This window comes from Hemitrygon akajei, chromosome 26, assembly GCF_048418815.1.
Source record: "Hemitrygon akajei chromosome 26, sHemAka1.3, whole genome shotgun sequence".
Taxonomy (NCBI): domain Eukaryota; kingdom Metazoa; phylum Chordata; class Chondrichthyes; order Myliobatiformes; family Dasyatidae; genus Hemitrygon; species Hemitrygon akajei.
In genome coordinates this window covers 45,069,006-45,095,542 of record NC_133149.1, presented here as the reverse complement: position 1 = coordinate 45,095,542, position 26,537 = coordinate 45,069,006, and the positions used below count along the sequence as shown (strand labels likewise).

Genomic DNA, 26,537 nt, shown 5'->3' with positions numbered 1-26,537 from the left:
TGTGGTCCTGGTGCAGGTCAATGGGAGTAGGCAGTTGGAATGGTTCGCACAGACTAGATAGGCCAAAGGGCATGTTTCTGTGCTGTACTTTATGATTCTATGATTCTAACTCCAATGGTTGAATTGTACCTTTCATTATACCCACTTTATTGATTCTTTCACTAAAGTTATCAATTTGAGAATTAATAAGGAATTCAATATCAATTGTCCTTTGAACTTCATTATAAAATCCATTTGTTAAAGGGACTGTACCATCCTGATCTAGTCTGAATCTGGCTCCAGACAAAGCAACGTTATGTTTACCTCTTAAATTTTAAAAGATTAGATTTGAAAAGATTCAGCCCTTCGATCCGACTGGTTCAACCAACCACAGCATCCTCCCTGCTAATCTCAGTTGCCCACATTCAGCCCATAACCCTCCAAGTTCTTACCATCCATGTAGCTATTCAAATATCTCTTAAATGTTGCAATCTTACCTGGCTCAACCATATCCTCTGGCAACTCATTCCAGGTACTCACTACCCTAGGTGCAAACTTATCTCTCAAGTCTCTTTCAAATCTCATCCCTCTTGTATCTGTGTGTGGTGAACTACATATACCTGTCTGGACACGCCCCTCCCTGCTGACTGCTCCTGTGGCTCCTCCCACAGACCCCGGTATAAAGGCGATTGGAGCCACAGACCCTTCCTCAGTCTCCAGGATGTTGTGTGGTGGTCACTTGCTGCTGACGGTGCTTTCTTCCAGCCAATAAAAGCCTACCTTAACCCACGTCTCAGAGTTATTGATGGTGCATCACCGTGCTCTCAAGTTTTGGACTCCCCAACCCTGAGGAAAAGACTACGAATGTTCACTTTATCCATACCCCTTGAGACTTCATAAAAATTCCAGGAGGTCACCAAATAATAAGCAATTGAGCACCAACATCCTCTGCTAGTTACACCCCTCAAGCTGTAAAGGAGTTATTTGGACAAAATGTTTTTTTTCTTTGTGATGGCCAATTTCCAATCCATGCTAACTTATTTCTTCCAATACCTAGGCTCTTAATTTATATACCAGCTCCTTATGTGGTTCCTTACAAAAAAGCTTTTTGGAAATCTAACTACACTATGTCTACAGATAGCCCTCTATAAGCTCTCCTTGTTACGACTTCAAAGCGTTCAAGCTAATTTGACAGGCATGATTTAACTTTCATAAAACAATGTTCATACATTTAGCATTTAGGTCTACTTTGATTACTTACTCTAGCAACTACGGACACTATGTAACATTATTCCACCCATCCATTTTCTCTACTGTGTCCTAGAGTAATGTATGTTTCTCAGTTCTGATGAAGCGCCTGGACCTGAAATATTACTGTTTCTCTTTTCATAGATGCTGTCTGACCAGCCTTTTCCAGAATTTTCTGTTTTTATTTCAGATTTCTAGCATCTGCAATTCTGTTTTGATTTTCAAAGGAAAATAACATTTGCATTTTAAACAAAGGTTTAAGTTACATGAAGGCCACAGCACAAGCAGACTGCTTTGTGCTCTCTTCACACAAGTTTACTTCAGCCCTTTTCAGTAATGCTCTCTAGTTCTTTTTCCATGTGGTTTAAGCAAGATTCTCTTTCATAGCAACCATGTTGCTTGCTGGGAAAACTTCTTATTGTACAACATCTTAACTACTTTTGGGTTAAGGAAGTTCAGGCTGAGTTGAATTTATTGATGAATGTAAACTAATTAGTGTGAGGTATCGGGAATTTATGCACATGAGTAGGTTAACTTCCTCAGTGTAGTAGGTTTCAGATATTAGCCAAAGCATCAGCTCAGAAATTGGAATATTGCTTTGGGAGAAGTTGGTGCTGGGCCAGAGAAGTGGGGAGAACTTGGTTCAGGACTAATTCTTGACTGTGGTCACTATTAAATGTTAGTACAGCTCAGGGGCTTGGAGTTCAGAGTTCAATTCCAATATCATTTGTACGTTCTCCCCATGGGAATGCGTAGATTTCCTTCCACAGTCCAAAGATGTACTGTGTAGGATAATTGGTCATTGTAAATTGTCTTGTGATTCGGCAAGGGTTAAATTGGGTGATGCGGCTTGAAGGGGTAGAAGGGCCTATACCTCTAAATAAAAATAGGATACACTGCAGCTCTGTGACATTTGCTGATCTGAACAAAAATGATGACTCAGAAATGAAAAAAAACAATAGATCTGTTAAGACAAAGGCCAGAAATGGGAAAATTGCCTTTCCTTTGTAGCTGTCTGACCATGATCCCTTATCTCAAGACTGCAATTAGCTTCTTCATAATGTCAAATATTAACTTTTCAAAGTACGAAGTCATGAAGTACATCATTGTGTTCACACCACTGATTACACTGGGACAACTGAGAAACAGAGAATATGACTTCAATCATAAACATTTAAATGTAATTGTAAAAGCAGATATATGATGAATGTGCCCACAGTGGGTACAAGACTCAGACTTGAAAAAGCCAATAAACTGGAAACTTCTCTAAGACAATTTCTCATTGCTAGCAACAAGAGGACAGTGTAAGCTAATCTAGAGTACCTCTGGGCTATTTAAAGTTCATCACACTGTGTCAAAGTTTGAACTTTATGAAGATGAGATATAATAGTAGTATACAGAGGAACAGTTTCTTCCTTTCGTCCTATCATTCTACTAAGCATACAACATTCAAAAATAAATCCTAGTTACAGTTCCATATCAAGTTATCCCTGCTAATACAAACAGAAAACAAGACAAATTATAACATTACAAAAGGTTATAGCACAGGAAAAGACCTATTATCCCACCTCCTCCATGGTGATGTATATGCACTTAGTGAACGTCCCTAATGTAATATAGAGCCCATCTGCAGATGATATGAAGGTTGGTGGTATTGTGGATAGTGTAGAAGGTAGTTGTAAGTCCCAGCGGGACATTGACTGCTTGCAGATCTGAGCTGAGAAGTGGCAGATGGAGTTCAATATGGAAAAGTGTGAAGTGATTCACTTTGGAAGGTCAAATTTAAAGGCAGAATACAGGGTTAATGGCAGGATTCTTAGCAGTGTGGAGGAACAGAGAGATCTTGGAAAAATGGATGGCCATGTGGGATGGAAAAGTTAGATTAATCTTGAGTAGTTTATTCAGTCAGCACAACATTATGGGCTGAATGGCCTTTACTGTGCTGTACAGTTCCTTTCTTCCTCATAATCTTTTCTACCTTCTTCTCACAAGCACAATTTGACCTGGCGGGTAGCACTAAATAGCCAAGACTGTGTGTTTTATTCTGCTTTTCTAATTTTGATTTCAACAAAGTCAATAGAACTCAATGTTGAAAACATTAGAATCTGCAGCTACTACTTCATGGCCAATGTAATGGAGATGAGTTTAAATATTTGGCTGCTATGGAATTAATATCCTGTCACAGTGAGTGACTGCCATGTGGGAGACAGCTGATGTGAACCAGGATGGTGATGCGCTTGGTGATGAGTGGATATTGTCTAATACCTCACACTGTGGAGCAGGAATAGTTTTATTAAGATGGGAATTTGAAGCATAGTACACATTTAATTTCATTCCAAGAATGGCTCAGTGGAATACTTCTGACAACCTTAACAGTAGAATTTCCTTTTAGACCATAAGACCATTAGTTATAGGAGCAGAATCAGGCTATTCCATGATGGGTGATTTATTATCCCTCTCAACCCTATTCCCCTGCCTTCTCCCTGTAACCACTGACACCATTACTAATTTCTTAGAAGTGATGCATGCCTGAAAATTTATTTGGAAAATGATACATAGCTCTCATTCTCTAGTGAGGAGTTGATGAAATTGTCTACTAATAACAACCTATTCACTTATTTTCTTGGGCTAAATACTTCTCTATTTCAACATTAAACTGGTGATTTTTAATTATAGCTCTTAACATTTTATGCCTTAGGGATAGTTTTAAGTTTTAATTTATTTTAGACCATAAGACCTAAGAGCAGAATTAGGCTACTTGGCCCATTGAGTTAGCTCCAACATTCCATCATGGCTGACTTATTTTCCCTCTCAACCCCACTCTTCTGCCATCTCCCTGTAACCTTTGACACCCTGACTAATTAAGAACCTATCAATCTCTGTTTTAAATATGCAAAAATAACTTGGCCTCCACAGCTGTCTGTGGCAATGAATTCCACAGATTCACCACCCTCTGGTTAAATACCTGTTTAAGAAACATTTAAACACTTCTATCATAACTGCCCCGGCCACCACCCCTTTCAATATTCAGTATGTTTCAATAAGATCCCCCTTCTTTAATGCACCATTACATGTATAAGCAAATGTTATATGATTATGGAGTAATACACTCAATGGCCATTTTATTAGGTACACCTGTACCCCTGCTCATTAAAGCCAATATCTAATCAGCCAATCATGTGGCAGCAACTCAATACATAAAGGTGTGCAGACAGGGTCAAAATGTTCAGTTGTTGTTCAGACCAAACATCACAATGGGAAAGAAGTGTGATCTAAGTGACTTTGACAGTGGAATGATTGTTGGTGCCAGACAGGGTGATTTGAGTACCTCCGAAACTGCTGATCTCCTGGGATTTTCACACACAACAGTCTCCAGAATTTATAGAGAATGGTGTAAAAAACAAAAAACAATATCCAGTGAGTGGCAGTTCTGTGGGTGAGAACACCTTGTTAATGAGAGAGGACAGTGGAGAATGGCCAGACTGGTTCAAGCTGACAGGAAGGTGACAGTAACTCAAATAACCACACGTTACAACAGTGGTGTGTAGAAGAGCATCTCTGAATGACAATAGACAATAGGTGCAGAAGTAGACCATTCGGCCCTTCGAGCCTGCACTGCCATTTTGAGATCATGGCTGATCAATTCCTTATCAATACCCGGTTCCTGCCTTGTCCCCACATCCCTTGATTCCCCTATCCATAAGATACCTATCTAGCTCCTTCTTGAAAGCATCCAGAGAATTGGCCTCCACTACCTTCCGAGGCAGTGCATTCCAGACCCCCACAACTCTCTGGGAGAAGAAGTTTTTCCTTAACTCTGTCCTAAATGACCTACCCCTTATTCTCAAACCATGCCCTCTGGTACTGGACTCTCCCAGCATCTGGAACATATTTCCTGCCTCTATCTTGTCCAATCCCTTAATAATCTTATATGTTGCAATCAGATCCCCTCTCAATCTCCTTAATTCCAGCGTGTACAAGCCCAGTCTCTCTAACCTCTCTGCGTAAGACAGTCCAGACATCCCTGGAATTAACCTTGTGAATCTACGCTGCACTTCCTCTACAGCCAGGATGTCCTTCCTTAATCCTGGAGACCAAAACTGTACACAATACTCCAGGCGTGGTCTCACCAGGGCTCTGTACAAATGCACAGCATGTTGAACCTTAAAGTGGATGGGCTACAGCAGCAGAAGACCATGAACATACATTCAATGGCCACTTTATTAGGTACAGTTTGGACTTAGTGAAGTGTCTACTGAGTGTATATTAGCAACAAAATCTGGCTGGAGTTTGGCAGAGGTTTAATTGGAATACCAAACAATAATATTTGATTGATAAAATCATTAACACAAGAGATTCTAGAAATCCTGAGCAACAGACACAAAATGCTGGAGGAACTCAGCAGGCCAGGCAGCATCTATGGAGAAGAATAAAGAGCCAATGTTTCAGGCCGAGATCCTTCATCAGGACTGGAAAAGAAGGGGGAAGACACCAGAATAAAATGGTGGGGGGAAGAGAAAGGAGGATAGCTGGAAGGTGATAGGTGAAGCCCAAAGGGTAGAAAAGGTCCAGGGCAAGAGAGGAAGGAATCTGATAGGAGAAAGGGAAGAAGGAGGGGACCCAGGGGGAGGTGGTAAGCAGGCGGGAAGAAGTAAGAGGCCAGAGTGAGGAACAGAAGAAGAGGGTGGGTGAGGGAAAGAAATTACTAGAAAGAGAAATTGATGTGTTCAAATTGATAATATCTAAGTCATTCTAGAAAGATCATCATTTGCCGCATGGAACTCAAATCCTCCCCTATAAGATATTCAGTGGATGGTCCGTCTGAAACATACAATTTCCGTCAAATCAAGACCAGTGACGATGGAAATATACCTTTGGGACATTTTAAAATTTCTCCCTGTGATTAATGTCAAACGTAAAATGTTAGTACAGTAAGTGCTTTTCAGTGCTGGTGACAGATGTACAGCAGGAAACTTCCTAAAACTGTCATTTGGTAAAATATAGCTGACAGGCAGTAAGTAAGTCCAGTTCTTTTGCCCTACCAATATTGATCATAGTTCCTGGTACACAGCTGTTGTTTTTGCCTCAGCTCTGAAGATATACTGATGATCCAATTTCTAAATGAGCAATAGTTATTTAGGAATGTATGGTTTATGTTTTTAGAAAACACCAAGTAGCTCATCTACCTAGTTTCAAATCTTTGCATTAAATCTAGTTAAAAAATATATTGTGAGAAGCAATGTGACTAGAATTCATGTTATTAATAGGAACCAAATGCGATGAAGTTCAATCTGGAAAAATATGAAGTGATTTACTTTGGAAGGTTGAATTTGAAGGCAGAATACAGGGCTAATAGCAGGATTCTTTACAGGTGTACAGTGTGGTTCACATCCACAGATCTCTCAAAGTTCCAGCACAAGTTGATAGGTTGGTTAAGATGGCATATGGTGTGTTGGCCTTCATCAATCAGGGGATTGAGTTCCAGAGCCATGAGGTAATGTTGTGGCAATATAAAGTTCTGGTGAAACCACACTTGGAGTGTTGTGTTCAGTTCTGGTAACCTCATTATTGGAAGGGTGTGGAAGCTTTAGAGAAGGTGTAGATGAGATTTACCAGGATGTTGCCTAGATGATAAGAGACATAGAAAGAGCCACAGACTTTTTCACCGGACAGAAATCGCTAATATGAGGGGGCATGGTTTTAAGGTGATTGGGTGAAAATACTGTATAGGGGAGGATGTCAGGGTAGGTTTTTTACACAGAGAATGGTGGGTGTGTGGAACACCCTGCCAAAGGTGATGGTAGAGGCAGATACATTAGGGAGATTTTATATAGGCACATGGATGAAATAAAAATGGAGGGCTATGTGGGAGTGAAGGGTTAGATTGATCTGAATTAAGAGGTCAGCACAACATCATGGGCCAAAGGGCCTGTACTGTGCTGTAATGTTCTATGTTCTATAGTTACTCTGAAATGACCCCCTCTTTAAAGGCTCACTCTGACCCATTGTAGACCTTTTGCATTGCTATTGTAAAGTAACATACGTGTCATTGTCTTCATCTTGCTGCAGCAGCTTCTCAATGGCCATGCTCGCAATGGTTCTCCTGGCATCCTCCAACTCCAGAAGTCCTAGCTCAGGGATGGAAATGTTCAGAGGCATGAACGGGGATGGCAGAGACTGCAGGGAGTTTGTCTGACATGGTACACCTGATGGTGGTAAAGCTGAAAGCGTTTGGCTCCAGGATGAGTGACTGAGTGCTGACTGCTGATCCAACAGATCCATTTGTGAAATCCCAGCTGGTGTAGGGGCCCTCGACTGTGGGGAAACAAAAGCTTTCATCAAATAACAGTTCCCTTCAAAACATTGCTTTGACTCACTGACAAGTGCACTGATTATCCTTTGTTTACCTTTTTCTAACTACTGATAATTTCTCCCTCGTTCCCCTTTTCTCTTTTGCCATTCCCAATTCTGGCTCCTCTCTTGCCCCTTCTCTTCTCCCCCCACTAGTGCCACGCTTTCTTCCCTTTCTCCCATTGTCCACTCTCTTACAGAGTTTACAGAGAATGGTGTAAAAAACAAAATAAAAAAATCCAGTGAGCGGCAGTTCTGAGGGCAAAAACAACTTGTTAATGAGAGAGGTCAAAGGAGAATGGCCAGACTGGTTCAAGCTGACAGGAAGGTGACAGTAACTCAAATAACCACACGTTACTACAGTGGTGTGCAGAAGAGCATCTCTGAATGCACAACATGTCGAACTGTGAAGTGGATGGGCTACAGCAGCAGAAGACCATGAACATGCACTCCAGGGTCACTACATTAGGTTCAGGATGGCTAGTGGAGAGATATTTAAACTGTCTTTAGTCACTAGTGGGATGCAAGAGGATTGGAGGATAGTGGATGTGATTCCATTGTTCAAGAAGGGCTCCAATAATAAGCACGGAAATTATAGGCTGGTGAGGATGACATTAGTTGTGGGAAATTTATTGAAAGGTATTCTAAGAGACCGGGTACATGTGTATTTGGACAGACACGGACTGATGGAATAGTCAATATGGCTTTGTGTGTGGCTGGTCGTGTCTAACCAATCTTACAGAGTTTTTCGAGGAAAGTTGATGAAGGCACAGCAGTGGATGTCTACATGGACTTTAGGAAGGTATTTAACTCGGTCCCTCATGGGAGGCTGGTCAAGAGGGTTCAGTGGCTTGGTATTCAGGATGAGGTAGTAAATTGGATTAGACCGGCTTTGTGTGAGAAGCCAGAGAGTGGTAGTAGAGGGCTTGCCTCTCTGACTGGAGGCCTGCCTGTGTGATTGGTGGTGTACCGCAGGGATCGGTGCTGGCTCCATTGTTGTTTGTCATCTATGTCAACATCTGAATGATAATATGGTTAACTGGATCAGCAGTTTTGTGGATGACACAAAGACTGTGGGTGTAATAGACAGGAAGGAAGACTATCAAAGCTTGCAGCAAGATCGGGACTAACTGGAAACATGGTCTAAAAAAATGGCAGATGAAATTTAATACAGACTAGTGTGAGGTGTTGCACTTCTGTAGGACCAACCAGGGTAGGTCTTATACAGTGAACGATTTGAATTGAATTGACTTTATTTCTTACATCCTTCATATACATGAGAAGTAAAAATCTTTACGTTACGTCTCTGTCTAAATGTGCAATGTGCAATCCTAGTAATTTATACTAATTTATAATAATTAGAACAGTCAATGTAATATAGAAATACACTCAAATCAGCGTGAGTTCATCAGTCTGATGGCCTGGTGGAAGAAGCTGTCCCGGAGCCTGTTGGTCCTGGCTTTTATGCTGCAGTACCGTTTCCCGGATGGTAGCAGCTGGAACAGATTGTGGTTGGGGTGACTCAGGTCCCCAGTGATCCTACGGGCCCTTTTTTCACACCTGTCCTTGTAAATGTCCTGAACCATGGGAAGTTTACAACTACAGATGTGCTGGGCTGTCCACACCACTCTCTGCAGAGTCCTGTTATTAAGGGAGGTACATTTCCCATACCAGGCAGTGATGCAGCCAGTCAGGCTGCTCTCAATCATGCCCCTATAGAAAGTTCTTAGGATTTAGGGGCCATATCAAACTTCCTCAACCATCTGAGGTGAAAGAGGCACTGTTGTGCCTTTTTCACCACACAGCTGGTGTGTACAGACCACGTGAGATCCTCGGTGATGTGGATGCCGAGGAATTTAAAGCTGTTCACCCTTTCAACCCCAGATCCATTGATGTCTATAGGGGCTAGCCCATCTCCATTCCTCCTGTAATCCACAACCAGCTCCTTTGTTTTTGCAACAATGAGTGAGAGGTTGGGTACTGAGGAGTGTGGTAGAATGGAGGGATCTGGGAATACAAGTCCATAATTCATTGAATGTGGGGTCACAGGTAGACAGGGTCATAAAGAAGGCATTTGGCACTTTGGTCTTCACAAAGTACTGAGTACTGGAGATGGGATATTCTGATGCAGTTGCGTAAGACATTGGCAAGGCATAATTTGGAGAATTGTGTGCATTTTTGGTCACCTGACTACAAAAAAGATGTCAATATGATTGAAAGAGTGAACGGAAAATTTACAAGGATGTTGACGGGACTTGAGGAACCGAGATATAAGGTAAGTTTGAATAGGTTAGGACTTTATTCCCTAGAGCATAGAAGGATGAGGGGAGATTTGATAGAGGTATACGAGGGGTGATTAATAAGTTTGTGGCCCAAGGTAGAAGGAGTCAATTTTAGAAAACCTAGCTCATTTATTTTTCCTACATTTACACACTTAGTCTAGCGGTCATGGAGCATACGGATCCCTTCTTGTAGAAGTCAGTGTCTTGGACCTTCAGAGGTGGTCGACAGCATGGGGTGATTGATAAGTTCGTGTCCGAAGGTAGAAGGAGTTGAGTTAGTAACTTCAAACTTTCTGCATTTCACTTAAAGAGTCAAACTGCACGTGCATGTAACCAGAGCTGTATAACTCATCTCCTTCTACCTTAGGCCATGAACTTATCAGTCACCCCAGCTGTGGACCACCTGGAGGTCCAAGACGCTCTCATTACATGCACGTGCAGTTCAACTCTTTGAGTGATAATGCAAAATGTTTGAAGTTGATAACTCATCTCCTTCTACCTTAGGCCACAAACTTATCAATCACCCCTGCTGTGGACCACTTCTACAAAGAAGGGATCCGTATGCTCCACGACCTCTGGACTAAGTGTGTAAATGTAGGAGGGGACTATGTTGAAAAATAAATGTGCTAGGTTTTCTAAAATTGACTGCTTCTACCTTAGGCCACAAACTTATCAATCAGCCCTTGTACAAAGTTATGAGGTGCTTAGATAGGGTATGTGCATTAGGGTTTTTACCACTGAAGCTGGGTGAGACTACATCTAGAGGTCATGGGTTAAAGGTGAAAGGTGAAATATTTAAGGGGAACATGAGGGGGAGCTTGTTTGCGCTGAGGGTTGTGAAAGTGCGTAATGTTCTGCCAGTGCAAGTGGTGAATGAGGGTTTGAGTTCAACTATCAAGAGAAATTTGTAAAGGTACATGGATGGGAGGGGTATGGAGGGTATGGTCTGAGTGCTGGTCGATAGGACTGGTTAATAGTTAGATTAATAGTTCAGCATGGACCAGTTAGGCTGAAGGGCCTCTTTCTGTGGTGTGGTGTTTTATGACAGCATGACTATGTCCACTCTACCTATGCCTCTTATCATCTTCTACACCTTGATCAATTCACCTCGTTGGAAAGCAGCTCAAAAGTCTAAATTCCATATTCGCAATTAGCCCAGATTCACAGGCACAGGAACTAATTTGAACTAGATCTGTGTTTGGCCGTTAGGCTCCAGAAATCCATGCCAAAGCTGTGGTATTTGCCTCTGTCTTTAGAACAGTCCTTAACCTATCTGTGTTTACAATTCTACACCACCATTTTCTAATGTAGCTCAGTTCAGCATGTTGGGATATTGTATTAGGTTACACACCGCCATTATCTTCAGCTTAGCTGTAACAGTAAACAGTGAATGTGTTTTAACCCTGAAGATTTTGAATCAAAAACACAAGAGGTTCTGCAGATGCTGGAAATCCAGAGTAACACACACACAAAATGCTGGAGGAACTCAGCAGGTCAGGCAGCATCTATAGAGAGGAATAAACAGTACACAGTTTGGGCCAGGACCCTTCTTCAGGACTGGAAAGGAAGGGGGAAGAAGCCAAAATAAGTAGGGGTCGGGGAGGGGAAGGAGTACAAGCTGGAAGGTGAGAGGTGAAGGTGAAGGGTATGGTGGGTGGGGGGAGGAAAATGAATTGAGAAGCTGAGAAGTGATTAGGTGGAAAAGGTGAAAAGCTGGAGAAGAAGGATTCTGATTGGAAAGGAGAGTGGACCATGGGAGAAAGGGAAGGAGAAGAAGCAACAGAGACAGGTGAGGAGGGTAAGAATTGGAAAAGAGAGAAAGGGGAGAAGAGGGAAATTTGTAGACATTAGAAAAAAATGTTAATGCCATCAGATTGGAGGCTACCCAAGTGGAATATGATGTGTTGATCCTCCAACCTGATAGTAGAAGAGGCTGTGGAACAACATGTCAGAATGGGAATTCAAATAGCTGCCTGTTGAGGACAAAGCAAAGGCAGTCCCCCAATCTGCACTGGGCCTTGCTGATGTAGAGGAGCCACGTCAGGAGCACCAGATACAGCAGATGACTGTAACAGATTTGCAGATGAAGTGTCACCTCAGCTGGAAGGACTGATTGGGGCTTTGAATGATGGTGAGGAAAGAGGTAGAAACATAGAAACATAGCAAACCTACAGCACAATACAGGCCCTTCGGCCCACAAAGCTGTGCCAAACATGTCCTTACTTTAAAAATTACCCAGGGTTACACATAGCCCTCTATTTTTCTAAGCTCCATGTACCTGTCCAGGAGTCTCTTAAAAGACCCTATCGTATCCACCTCCACCACCGTCGCCGGCAGCCCATTCCACACACTCATCACTCTCTGTGTAAAAAACTTACCCCTGACATCTCCTCTGTCCCTACTCCCCAGCACCTTAAACCTATGCCCTCTTGTAGCAGCCACTTCAGCTCTGGGAAAAAGCCTCTGACCATCCACACAATCAATGCCTCTCATCATCTTATACACCTCTATTAGGTCACCTCTCATCCTCCATCGCTCCAAGGAGAAAAGGCCGAGTTCACTCAACCTGTTTTCATAAGGCATGCTCCCCAATCCAGGCAACATCCTTGTAAATCTCCTCTGCACCTTTTCTATGGTTTCCATGTCCTTCCTGTAGTGAGGTGACCAGAACTAAGCACAGTACTCCAAGTGGGGTCTGACCAGGGTCCTATACAGCTGCAACATTACCTCTCAGCTCTTAAACTCAATTCCACGATTGATGAAGGCCAATACACCGTTTGTCTTCTTAACCACAGAGTCAACCTGTGCAGCTGCTTTGAGCGTCCTATGGACTTGGACCCCAAGATCCCTCTGATCCTCCACACTGCCAAGAGTCTTACCATTAATACTATATTCTGCCAGCATATTTGACCTACCAAAATGAACCACCTCACACTTATCTGGGTTGAATTCCATCTGCCACTTCTCAGCCCAGTTTTGCATTCCTCCACACTATCTACAACACCTTCAACCTTTGTGTCATCAGCAAATTTACTAACCCATTCCTCCACTTCCTCACCCAGGTCAGTAATAAAAATAACAAAGAGTAGGGGTCCCAGAACAGATCCCTGAGGCACTCCACTGGTCACCGACCTCCATGCAGAATATGACCCGTCTACAACCACTTGTTGCCTTCTGTGGGCAAGCCAATTCTGGATTCACAAAGCAATGTCCTCTTGGATCCAATGCCTCCAATAAGCCTTGCATGGGGTATCTTATCAAATGCCTTGCTGAAATCCATGTACACTACATCTACTGCTCTACCTTCATCAATATGATTAGTCATATCCTTTAAAAGTTCAATCAGGCTCATAAAGCACTACCTGCCCTTGACAAAGCCATGCTGACTATTCCTTATACCTCTCTAAATGTTCATAAATCCTGCCTCTCAGGATCTTCTCCATCAACTTACCAACCACTGAAGTCAGACTCACTGGTCTATAATTTCCTGGGCTATCTCTACTCCCTTTCTTGACTATCATGTGGATAGTCAGAGGTTTTTTCCCAGGGCTGAAATGACTAGTACGAGAGGGCACAGCTTTAAGGTGCTTGGAAGTAGGTTGGAGGAGATGTCAGGGGTAACATTTTTACACAGAGAGTGGTGAGTGCGTGGAATGGGCTGCCAGCAACGTTGGTGGAGGCAGAAACAATAGGGTCTTTTAAGAGACTCCTGTACAGGTACATGGAGCTCAGAAAAATAGAGGGCTATGGGTAACCCTAGGTAATTTCTAAAGGTACATGTTCGGCACAGATTTGTGGGCCAAAAGGCCTGTATTGTGCTGTAGGTTTTCTATGTTTCTATGTTCAACATGTCAAAAAGAGTGAAAGAGTATGGAGAAAATTTACAAGGATGCTGCTGGGACTTGAAGACCTGAGTTATAGAGAAAGGTTGAATAGTTTAGGACATTCTTCCTTGGAGTGTAGGAGATTGAGGGGAGATTTGATACAGGTAAACAAAATTATGAGTGGTATAGATAGGGTAAAATCAAACAGGCATTTTCCACTGTGGTTGAGTGAGACGAGAACTAGAGGTCATAGGTTAAGGTGAAGGGTGAAATGTTTAAGGGGAACCTGAGAGTGAATTTCTTCACTCAGAGGGTAGTGAGACTTGACTGCAACTTTTAAGAGAACTTTAGATAATCACATGTATGGGAGGGGTATGAAGAGCTATGATCCAGGTGTGAGTCAATGGGACTAGGCAGAATTACAGTTCAGCATGGACTAGATGGGCTGAAGGGCCTGTTTCTGTGCTGTAGTGCTCTATGACTCTTTGACTCTAATATTTACTCCATGTTTAGTCTGACAGAGTGGAACTATTAGGACAATAACCCTACTAGTGAGCTACCTAAATGAATGGAGAAGCAGGCTCAATGAACTTGTTCCTCTTCTTCTGCCTGAGGCTGACACTGATCATCTAGGTACTGAAAACCAGATCTGCAACTTGCAGGAATAGAACTGCTTTCCAAAATCAGCTCGGTGAATGGGAGGAGGTTTGGAGGAGATACGAGAGGAACTTTTTTTTCACATAGAGGATGGCTGAAGGCTGAAATCTACTTCCTAAAGAGGTGGTCGTACCAAGTACTCTTAGGCATCATAGGCAAAACTCTTGCCAACAGTAAGCACATTCACAAGGAGCGCTGCTCAAGAAAGCATCATCCATCATCAAGGACCACCATCACCCAGACCACGCTCTCTTCTCACTGCTGCCCTTGGGAAGGAGGTACAGGAGCCTCAGGACCCACACCAGCAGGTTCAGGAACAGTTATTACCTCTTAGCCATCGGACTCTTGAACCAGAGGGGATAAATTCACTCAACTTCACTCACCCCATCACTGAACTGTTCCCACAACCTATGGACTCACTTTCAAGGACTCTTCATCTCATGTTCTCGCTATTTATTTATTTATTTATTTATTTATTACTGTTGTTGTTGTTGTTGTTGTTGTTGTTGTTGTTGTTGTTGTTATTATTATTATTTGTATTTGCATGTTTGTTGTCTTTTGCATATTGGTTGTCCATCCTTTTGGGTGAGGTCTTTCATTGATTCTATTGTGTTGCTTCTATTTATTGTGAGTGCCTGCAAGAAATGAATCTCACTGTTGTATATGGTGACAATTATGCATGTTGATAATGAATTTTCTTTGAACTTTGAATAATATTGAAAAATAGGCTGAATTTGGCAAGACATTAAAAGTGGTTCCAGACATATCCTACCTGGCAGTTCACTCCGAAGTTGCTGAGCAGTGGCTGGGAGCCGTAAGACATCAGTGAAGGGGGTCCCATCATTGCGTAGCTGGGACACGCAGGTTGCATGCAGACATCTTGCACATAAGATGAGTTTACCGCATCATGTGAGGTGTAATTGGGGCAAGGCGACCACTGTGGTATTGGCTGTAGGTTAGTGGAGGACGGCTGCGGCAGCCATGTAGTGTGGTAGGTACCCTCCTCAGCATGTTGTACCGATGATGAAGAAACATCTGTCTCATGGAACACAGGATGTCCTAAAGGTTGTCAAAAATAGCCAAGAAAATTAAAAACACATACTTCTCAGCATTGATCAGAAGTGAACTTTGGTAGCAATAAACTTTCCATATATTACAGATTCTGTTTTGTAAAATTACACAGAATATTACAGCACAGCACAGGCCCTTCAGCTCATAATCCTACTCTAAGATCAATCTAACCTTTCCCTCCTACATAGCTCTACAATTTTCTATCATCCATGTGCCTATCTAAGTATCTTAAATGTCCCAAATATTCTATTATTTTTAATTATTAATGATTTTATTTTTGAAATGAAGCTGCTCCAAAACCATGAAAGCAAAGTGGAGTCACAAGTGATTCTGCAGATGCTGGAAATCTTTTGCAACAAACACAAAATGCTGACCAATGAATGGTCTCAGCCTGAAATGTTAACTGTTTATTTCCCTTCATAGTTGCTGCCTGACCTGCTGAGTTCCTCCAGCGTTTTGTGTGTGTGTTGTCCATGAAAAGCAAGCTCTTTATAAAAAAAATTTGGAAATTACCAGTAAGTACAGCATTGACCTGAAGAGTGGAAGACAATTAACATTTCTGGACAATAAACTTCCAACAAAACTGGATATGCATCTGTTATGGGACAAAGAAAGTATAGGGAGAATGAAAGAACAAAAGGGAAGCTACAGTGATATGGAAGAATAAAGTAGGGATTTGTTACATACTTTCTTGTTTGTTGTCTCCCTACTTCCCTCTTTTCCTGCAGCATATATCTTTCTTCATTCCTAGCTTCCGCCAGCTTGATGAAAGGTTGATGGAATGCTAACATTCTTTCTCTCTTCGTAGCTCCTGCCTGATGTGTTGAGCATTTCCTGTATTTTCTGTTCACCAATTACACTGGACAACAAAGATTTTGCTTCCTGAATAGTTTTGTGTGTACCTTATGGATTTTGGGGTGCTGATTATGAAAATCACCATGAAATATTCCTATTGTGCACCTTTTTTAAAATTGCCTATATTTGTTATTTCAGTTCACAATCTAATCAATTAAAATGTTGCCCACAACGTAAGTCGAAAAGTTTTCCATCTTGTCCAGGAATGCCTGGACATGCTTAGGCAGGGTGGATGCTGCGTGGCAGGACAGGTTTTAGAACGGCTATAAAAACATCACGCACACACCATTCTATACATTGCGTTTTCTTGTATATACGTTTGCGATCAGGTTGATGCGCATGCTCTACGCACATAGCATATTGTGTGTACTCATTATAATAAAGTAATTGTATCTTCAGAAGTATTTGTGATAGCAAAATGTCTCGCCAATATTGCAACAGCTGCGATACCTTCTGTTATATTTGTGGTGAGTATACACTTAAATTTCAATGATGGAGCATGACTCCTCTTATTAGAATTGGCGACCAAGACAAAGGCTGGGCTCCTCACAGTTTTTGCGCAACATGCACGGTTGATCTTAGAGCTCAGCTCAGAGGTACTTGGAGATCAATGCCGTTTGCTGTCCTGATGATACGGTGAGAGCAGAAGGATCATGTGACAGACTGCTCCTTCTGTCTGACCAGTGTGGGGTCTGGTTTCTCTGAAATCCATTGAATACCCCAATCTCCCTTCAGCCACGAGACCTGCATCGCGTGACGATAGTCTTTCAGGACCAAAGCCACCAGAGACATGGAGTCTAGAGGGGGCAGACGGAGATGCCACGATGCACAAGGCAGCAATGAAAAACAACACTGATACTGATACAGAGTGTGAACCCTTTATGTTGAGTAACCCTCATCTGATAACTAAATCTGAGTTAAATGACCTGGTCAGAGACTTGGGTTTGTCAAAGGCAAAAACAGAATTACTGGGTTCAAGGCTGCAAGGATGGAATCTGCTGTCGCCAGGCACAAACATTTCCATGAAGGATTTGAGACAGATGTTTCCCAGAATAACTGATGCCAAGACTAAGGAAGACATTTTTGTTGGTCCACAAATCAAACAGGATGGGTCATCAATGACAGGCAATTGAAGGACTTTGAGTGGGACTGGAGAAAATTGCATTGAAGGATGTTGTTGAAAATTTTCTTGGCAACTACAGAGCACCAAACTATGTGCAGCTAGTTGTAAACATGCTTCAAGCATACACAACCATGAAGTCCAACATGTCACTAAAGATTCATTTTCTGCATTCCCATTTAGACATCTTCCCTGCAAATCTTGGCGCTGTCAATGCCAAGCATGATGAGAGGTTTCACCAGAACATTGCGGTCATGGAGAAACGGTATCAGGGCAACTGGGATCCATCAATGCTGGCTGATTATTGTTGGACACTTAAGCGAGAGGCCTCAGACACGGAGTACAAATGAAAATCATCAACAAAACAGTTTTAGCTTAGTTGAACTGTTGCAATGTGTCAGCACCAGAATGAAATCAAATGCATTATATTCGATAAAAGTTAATTTTGTGTTTCTCCAAATTCTTACTTGATATAAGTAGTCTGAAATTATATTTGTTTTCAGCTTTACATGGTCTATCATGAACACAAAAAGAACTTCTGAGGAAGCACCACATTCAAAAAAATTTGCTGTCCAGTGTTTCTGGCTTCAGTCCTGGGAGGGTGGTAAACTGAAGGAATCAGTGTTGGGACCATGCTCTATTTTGACATGCATTGTTAACTTGTATATCATAAAATTAAAATATCTCAAATGGCTCCATGCTTGAAGCGGTATTAAACTGTTGAAGAGCACAGTAATATTCTGCAATAAGATGTCAATTGGATGGGAAATTGGGCAGATGAAATATAACATACAGAAGTACAAAATAATATATGTTAGCAGAAGATTGTGCAGAGAAAACATGGGCTAGATGCTACAGTTTTAAAGTGTATTCATGAGTAGAGGGACCTGCATCTACAGATGCACAAACCTTTGTAAGTGGAAGAGCATGTTAAGTGAATGATCAACAAAAATAATGGGATTCAGAGAATTATAAATAGAGGCACAGAGTAAAAAATGAGGAAAATCTTTATAAAATACTAGTTATGCCAGAAATGGAGAATTGTATTCATTTTTGTTGAACACATTTTAGAAAGAATATAAACACTGCCAAAGAGATTGACTAGAATAGTTCCAGGAACTTTGAATTTTAGCTCCTTTCCTTTTTCCCATGGTCTATTCTCCTCTCCTATCAGATTCCTTCTTCATCCCTTTCCCTTTTCCAGATATCATCTCCCAGAGTTTCACTTCAACCCTCATCCCCCACCCACCCATCTCCTCCCTCACCGGGTCTCACCTATCCCATGCCAGATTGTGCTCCTTCCCTCCCCCCACCTTCTTACTCCAGCTTCAGCACCCTTTCTTTCCGAGCCTGTTGAAGAGTCTCAGCCAATAAGTCGACTGTTTGCTCTTTTCCATAGATGCCACCTGACCTGCTGAGTTCCTCCAGCATTTTGTGTGTGTTACATTGGATTTTATCTGCAAGGTTAGACACAAAAGCCTGAGCTCTTTCCTCAGCTTATTTGCTCTTTGGAGTTTCCTATCCACGTACCCGTCCAAATACCTTTGAAATGGTTCAGAAGAGATTTGTTGTAAGTGTTCAAGGTTTAGCCTGGTTATGTAAAAAATCACTGTTCCATTGGCAAAAGGAAACTGGAATGGGAAGAGTGGCACAAGAAGAATATGCAAAGACTGGTTATGAATTGGAATTCACTGTCTGTAACGGTGGTTGAAACAGTCGGTCAGGGATTTCAAACAAAAATAGATTTGGGTTTAGAGGCTGCATGGAAAGCACTGGTCTGAATGAACTCCATCTATATCATGACAATTGTATGATTTTAAGACCATGAAACAAAGGAGAAGAATTGGACCATCCAGCCCGTCATTCTATCATGGCTGCTTTATTATCCCTCTCAACCCCAGTTTCCTGCCTTCTCCCCATAATTTGGTACTAATATCAACTTGCCTTAAATTCTAAAAAAATAATAATTGCTGCTATGACAGGATTGACCATGTATCTCATGATCAATGCACAGAGCCTCTGGATAATTAATTACTGTCCTTACATGCAGATTATGGAATGAGTACATTTCATTGGAGACAATACACATCATCATTGTGATGGGCATAAAATACATTAAAATATTTTAAAACATTTAATGAAAGCTTAAAAGAATCAAAAGCATGGTCCAGTCAGTGAGTGTTATGTTTCTAACTTTTAAGGAGAATTTATTAGTTTTAGTAATAAGTGTTGGTATCCACTCTAAATGCAGAGCAATATATGGGCATAAGATCAGAGAACTGCTGATACCATACCTCACGTGCCACATTCTACCTGACCTGAAACCACCCGACCCCTGAGAAGTACATCGTGAGCTAATTTTGGCATTAACATTTGAGGAAATTCCTTTCTAATTCCTCCTTAGATTATTAAAGCTAACCCAAGAGACTATCTTAACACCAATAATACTTTCCCATTGTAAAATATTCTCTTATGAAGTTAGAATATTATTATACTTCTCTTGAATCTCCTGTGCCACCTCCATGCTACTACATCTCTGCATCAGGTCTCAGTTTGCTTCTTTCTGCAGTATTCCCATTAGCCAAAGAAATCCTCAGCCTCCATAAGAAATAAGAAACTCTACAGATTAACACACACACAATGATGGAGGAACTCAGCAGGTCAGGCAGCATCTATGGAAAAGAGTAAACAGTTGCGATTTCAGGCTGAGACCCTTCTTCACAACTAGAAAAGAAGAGGGAAGATGCCCGAATAAGAAGGTTGGAGGAGAGGAAGGAGTATAAGTAAGAAAGTGATAGGTGAAGCCAGGTGGGGAGGGGAGGGGGAATGAAGTGAGAAGCTAGAAGGTGATAAGTGGAAAAGGGGTGAAGTGCTGAAGAAGAAGGACCATGGGAGAAGAGAATGGCTCCATTTCAATTTTATGCAAGCCTCTGCCCAATGAATCTATGCCTGAAAGGTTCCTCACTTTGTTAGTTGCAAGAACTTGAGAAAAACTTGGTCAAGACAATGGACAGTATCTAGATGTCCTTCCTTCCCACAAAAGCAGTCCATTACCCAGTACAGCGATAATGTCGGAGTCCCAATAAGCAATGAAAGGAGACTTAATTTTAGATTTTACTTAACACAGTACTATCGAGTCATATAGGTCCTTTTGCACCTGCTAGCCCTTGTATCGAGATTGCGCTGTAAGCTAGTTCCATTTGTCTGCCTTTGGGCCATATCCCTTTCAACCTTTCCTATCCATGTACCTGTCTATGTTCATCTTGTGTCTGGTAATAAAATGAGTTGAAATGTATTCAATTCACTGACTGTCAATTCAGAGGAAAGTGAATGATAATGAACTTTAGTTACCGTTTTTTGTCAAAATACTTGGCATAAACACAAAAGAACTAACACTAGATTGACGAGTTTTCTTTGATGATAACTGCAATGCCAGTTTTAAATGGACAAACAATGGATTACTGTATGTAGGTAACTTAACTATTTAGAGCTTCTTGCTGTCAAGATTATACTGTTTATGCAATAAATATGTACCTTAGATCTTACCTATTTGCGAATAGCATGTCATTGAGAGATGTGGCAAAACCATCTGCTTGACATAAAAATATACACAATTAGAAAAATTATAACAAATATTGTTGCTGTAAATACAAGCTATTTTGATCTCAGAAGTGCAATTAGTATCATTTTTCATCTGCAAAGAATTCAAAATAATGGTCTGCTAAGTATAATATCAGAGCAGAGTGGTGCTCACAAAGCATTCCATCTCAAGTCAAACACTCAAACTTCTGAAGAACAGTGCAGGAGATCCGAGGAGAAAATATTCACTAAGGCCAATGGGAATCATGACATGATTATCATGTTTGGGAATTTTTTTAGGAAAAATATAAAATTGGTGCCTTTGGGTCATATATTGATTTCTATAGAGCATGCCACAGGAAAGCAGTATCTATCAGTACCGACCTCCATCGTCCAGGACATGCTCTCATGTCACTACTACCCTTTGGGCAGGAGGTACAGAAGCCTTAGGTCCCACACCACCAGGTTCAGGAACAGTTATTATCCTACAACCATCAGCTTTTTTGAACTGGCTTGGACAGCTTCACTCACCATAACTCAACACTGACTCCCTTTCAATGATTTTTTACAACTCTAGTTCCCAATATTATTATCTTATTAATGTTTACACAATTTTTCTTCTTTTGCGCATTGGTTGTTTATCAGTCTTTGTTTATATATAGCTTTTCACAAGTTCTATTGCATTTCTCGACTTTGCTGTAAATGCCTGCTGGAAAATGAATCTGGTGGCAGTACACACTAACACATACAGTATGTACTTTGATAACAAATTTTACTTTGACTTTCACTTTTGCTCCCAACAAATATTCTCTATTGACTGTCCAAGCACTTTCACAATACTTGTCCTGTTGGTATGTTCCAGGATGAAAACTTGCAATGTGAATGTGGAATAAGAGACAATGTTATCAATTATGTGGACTCCAGGTCCACAATGGCAACACCCAACTCAGCCTCACCATCATTTCCTTCCACTCCGTGTTGCTGGATTTCTGTCCTGAATGTCCTGTACAGAAACCATTCACTTTGATCCTGTTAGAGACTTCATTCTGTTGTCAATGATTCCATCCCACTCCCTGCTTACTGTCTTAGAATGACTGCTTGTAATATGAGTCCAATTTGACCTTGAGATATTCTTCCAACCCTGTATGCTTTCTATTACAATATCCATCTCTCTAATTTAGCTTCTCTCTCTCTGTTCCTTAGCTTACAATCTTTCATATTTTCACTACATTCAGACTAAATTCCAATATTCCCTACCTGGTTTAGGTAGAGATTTAGATTTAGATTAGCTTTATTTGTCACATGTACAACAAAACATGTAGTGAAATGCATTGCTTGTCTTGACAATTTTGTGAGGCAAGTGTCACCATGCTTCTGGCACCAACATAGCATTCCTACAACATACTTATATTAACTCATTTGTCTTTGGAATGTGGGAGGAAACCCACGCAGTCACAGGGAAAATGTACAAACTCCTTACAGACAGTGGCAGGAATTGAACCGGGGTCACTGATGCTAGAATGCTGCCCACTTCATAAGCCTGAGTTTGTTCAACACTCTGTTGTCTAAACCTGTACAATCTTTGATGCACATTATTTGTGTTCCTTGATAGCTATTCCAATAATTTTAATATCCAGAACTCTTATCAATATTATCAGAATACTCCGTGGCCCAGCCATTTTACAAACTCTTCCAGTCTGAAAGCCCTTTAATCACTTTTCATTCCTTCACCTTTTGTATGTGCTCCATCACATATTTTCCATGCTTCAGATATCTGAGCAATGGAAATATTTCCTTGAACCACTTTAAAGCTTAGCTCTTAAGTCACCTCCCCTATTGCTTGCTACTTTAAGTAAACACCATTTCACTGTAGCAACATATCTTGTCATGTTTCCCATGTTGAAATGCTGATACCACTGCAAGCTCTGACAGTTATATAAATATCCCAAAACAAAGTAGAGATCTAGATGCCCAAATACAATTCAACCTCCATGTACCATCATCTACTCCAAATACACGATCCCTTGAGAAAAGTCAACTAAATAAAAAGAGGCAAAACTCTACTTGGAAAAGTAATCTAGTAACTTTATTCTTTTGGAGTTTTCTTGAAAGCTTTAGAGGGATTTTCCAGGTAATTTCAATAAAATGAATACCAACAAACTCAAGGAGATTGAAGTAATTGATAAAATGAAAGCATTTAATTCCTGCTTTCTTTCCATAATCCATCCACCATCCACTCTCTGCAACTCATACCCATCTGCTCTGCAGTCTTAAGGTGAACCTAATTTTTGTTTCCATTCTCAGTCAACATATTCAGTGGGCATTTAAAGATTTAAAGAAAGATTAGTTCTATTTGTCACATGTACATCGAAACATACAGTGAAATATGCCGTTTGCAGCATCTCAAATCAGTGAGGATTGTGCTGGTGACAGCCCACAAGTGTCATCTCGCATTTAGCACCTACTTAGCATACCCACAACTCACTAACCCTAACCCGTATGCCTTTGAGAGGAAACCGGAGCACCTGAAGGAAACTCATTTGGTCATGGGGAGAATGTCCAAACTCCAAACAGACAGTGGAAAGAATTGAACCCTGATTGTAAAGCTTTACACTAACCACTACGCTGCCATGCCACCAGAGATAAATTGATCCAGAATGCTTATGGTTGGGACAAAATGGACAACTCTACAACATATACATAGCCAGAGTCAGGGAAGCACTTGTAGAATATTTATCTGCTCTGCATTATTATGGTCCATGATAGTGCCCAATCAGAGAGATTGAAAGCCTGAGAAGATGTAGTTCACTCGAGTTTGCCGATGGAGTAGAAAAGGTTTGCGCCAGTTTGGAGCTTTGAGCAGCGCCCAGTCAAAGAGATCGAAAGCTTGAGAAGACGTAGTTCACTCAACTTAGTCAATTAAGTAGAAAAGACAGCGATTTGCGGCAGTTTGGAGCTTTCAACAGCAGCTAATTACCGATTGCGAAGACAAGGCAGCAACTTGCGGCAGTTTGGAGCTTTGAGCAGTGGCAAATCGAAGATAGGAAGCCTGAGAAGGCTTGTTCACTCAGGTTCACCAACTGAGTAAGAAAGGCAGTGACTCATGGCAATTTGGAGTTTTGAGCAGCGGTCAATTGGAGAGATCGGAAGCCCGAGAGACATAGTTCACTCAACTTTGTCAACTGAGTAGAAAAGTCAGCAATTTGCGGCAGTTTGGAGCCTTGAACAGTGGCCAATCAGCATTTAGGATTGATTGGCAAGAAGAAATTAAGGTAAGGGAGGGGCAAACAGAGCGGCCATTGTTCAAGTGGCCAGAGTTAGAGTGGGATTTTGAGGCTTCAGCAAGGAAAAGGCTTTAGTCAGTGAAAGTGATAAACTGTGGGTAGAGCTTCCCCTCCCCCACAGCTTATTTATTGTTTTTCCTTCTTTATATTTGCTCAGGTAGTAAAGTAGAGATGCCAGACAGGATAGTGGAATGCTCCTCTTGCAGGATATGGGAAGGCAGGAAGACCTTCAGTGTCATTGATGACTACACCCTTGAGAAGTGTTGGAGCTGGAACTGGATAAACGCCACGTCATTCAAGAGGCTGAGGGCATGATAGATAGGACAGACAGAGAGGTAGTTACACCCAAGGTGTAGGACACAGGAAACTGGGTGACAGTCAGGAAGGGGAAAGGGGTTAAGGAGCCAGTGCAGAGTACCCCTGTGGCCATCCCCCTCCACAACAGGTGTATCACTTTGGGTACTGTCTTTGGGGGGGATGATTGAACAGAGAGAAGTCACGGTAGTTGGGTCTCTGGCACTGAGTCTGCATCTGTGACTCAGATGAGAAGGGGGAAGATGGGGGAAGAAACTGCTTCAGTTTTAGGGGAATTAGAACAGAGGTTCTATGGACAAGAATGAGATTCCTGTAGTGTAGCATAGCAAAATTTGCTGATGAAACTGAACTGAGTGGAAAAGCAAATTGTACAGAGGATGTGGAGAGTCTGCAGAGGGATATAGATAGGTTAAGTGAGTGGCCAAGGTCTGGCAGATGGAATACAATGTTGGTAAATGCGAGATCATCCACTTTGGAAGGAATAAGAGAAAAGAAGATTATTATTTAAATGGTGAAAGATTGCAGCATGCTGTTGTGCAGAGGGACTTGGGAGTGCTTGTGCATGAATCACAAAAAGTTGGCTTGCAGGTGCAACAGGTTATTAAGAAGGCAAACAGAATGTTGGCCTTCATTGCCTGAGGGATTGAATTCAAGAGCAGGGAGGTCATGCTGCAACTATACAGGATACTGGTGAGGCTGCACCTTGTGTACTGGTGCTGTTCTGGTCTACATACTTGAGGAAGGATATACTGGCTTTGGAGGCAGTGCAGAGGATGTTCAGGTTGATTCCAGGGATGAAGGGGTTAACCTATGAGGAGAGATTGAGTCGCCTGGGACTGTACTCTCTGGAGTTCAGAAGAATGAGAGGGGATCTTATAGAAACATACAAAGTTTTGAAAGGGATAGATAAGATAGAAGTAGGAAAGTTGTTTCAATTGGTAGGTGAGACTAGAACTAAAGGACATTGCCTCAAGATTCAGGGGAGAAGATTTAGTACGGAGATGAGGAGAAACTGTTTATCCCAGAGAGTGGTGAATCTGTGGAATTCTCTGCCCAGGGAAGCAGTTGAGGCTTCTTCACTAAATATATTTAAGATACAGTTAGATAGATTTTTACATTGTAAGGAAATTAAGGGTTATGGAAAAAAGGCAGGTAGATGGAGCTAAGTTTACGGACAGATCAGCCATGATCTTATTGAATGGTGGAGCAGGCTCGATGGGTCGGATGGCCTACTCCTGCTCCTATTTCTTATGTTCTTATGTATGTTGCCTCTGGATGCCAGGGTCAGGGACATTTTAGATTGAGTCCTCAGCATTCTTAAGTGGGAGGGTGAGCAGCCAAAGGTCATGGTCCCTGTAGATACCAATGATATAGGTAGGAAGAGTGATGAAGTTCTGCAAAATGGATTCAGGGAGATAGGAGTAGGACCTCCAGGGTTGTGATTTCAGGATTTCTACACATGCCATGTGCTAGTGAGGCCAGAAATAGGAAGATTATACAGTTTAATATGTGGCTAAGGAGTTGGTGTAGGAGGAAGGGCATAAGATTTTTGGATCATTGGTCTCTCTTCCAGGGGAGGTGGGACCTGTACAGAAGAGACAGTTTGCACCTGACTGGAGGGAACTAATATCCTAGCGGGAAGGTTTGTTAATGCTGCATGGTGGGGTTTAAACTGGAGTTGCAGGGGAATGGGGACCAGAGTGCCAGAACAGTTAGTGGAGAGGTTGTGGAGGCAGATGTTGGTAAGACCTCAGACAAAGTCAGGAATCAAATGGTTGAGCATGGTGCAACTAGGGTCTTGAGCTGTGTATATTTCAATGCAAGAAGTGTCGTGGATGAGCTCAGGGCATGGATCAACACCTGGAATTATGACATAGTAGCCGTTAGTGAGACTTGGTTGCAGGAGGGACAGGACAGGCTGCTCAATATCCCAGGGTTCTGTTGTTTTAGATGTGACAGAGTGGGAGGGATT

At 41.7% G+C, this 26,537-nt stretch overlaps 1 protein-coding gene across 3 annotated transcripts in view; it reads right to left on the bottom strand.

Annotated features, from left to right (window-relative positions):
- Positions 1–26,537, bottom strand: part of LOC140716940 (NF-kappa-B inhibitor delta-like) — a 240,151-nt gene that overhangs the window by 126,164 nt on the left and 87,450 nt on the right. For all 3 annotated transcript variants that reach the window (XM_073030092.1, XM_073030090.1, XM_073030093.1), the window contains exons 3-5: positions 20,934–20,976; positions 15,114–15,400; positions 7,271–7,542 (exon numbers count right to left, since the gene is read on the bottom strand). In XM_073030092.1, coding sequence (XP_072886193.1) covers positions 7,271–7,542; positions 15,114–15,400; positions 20,934–20,976 — 602 coding nt within the window. The remainder of the gene's footprint in view (positions 1–7,270; positions 7,543–15,113; positions 15,401–20,933; positions 20,977–26,537) is intronic.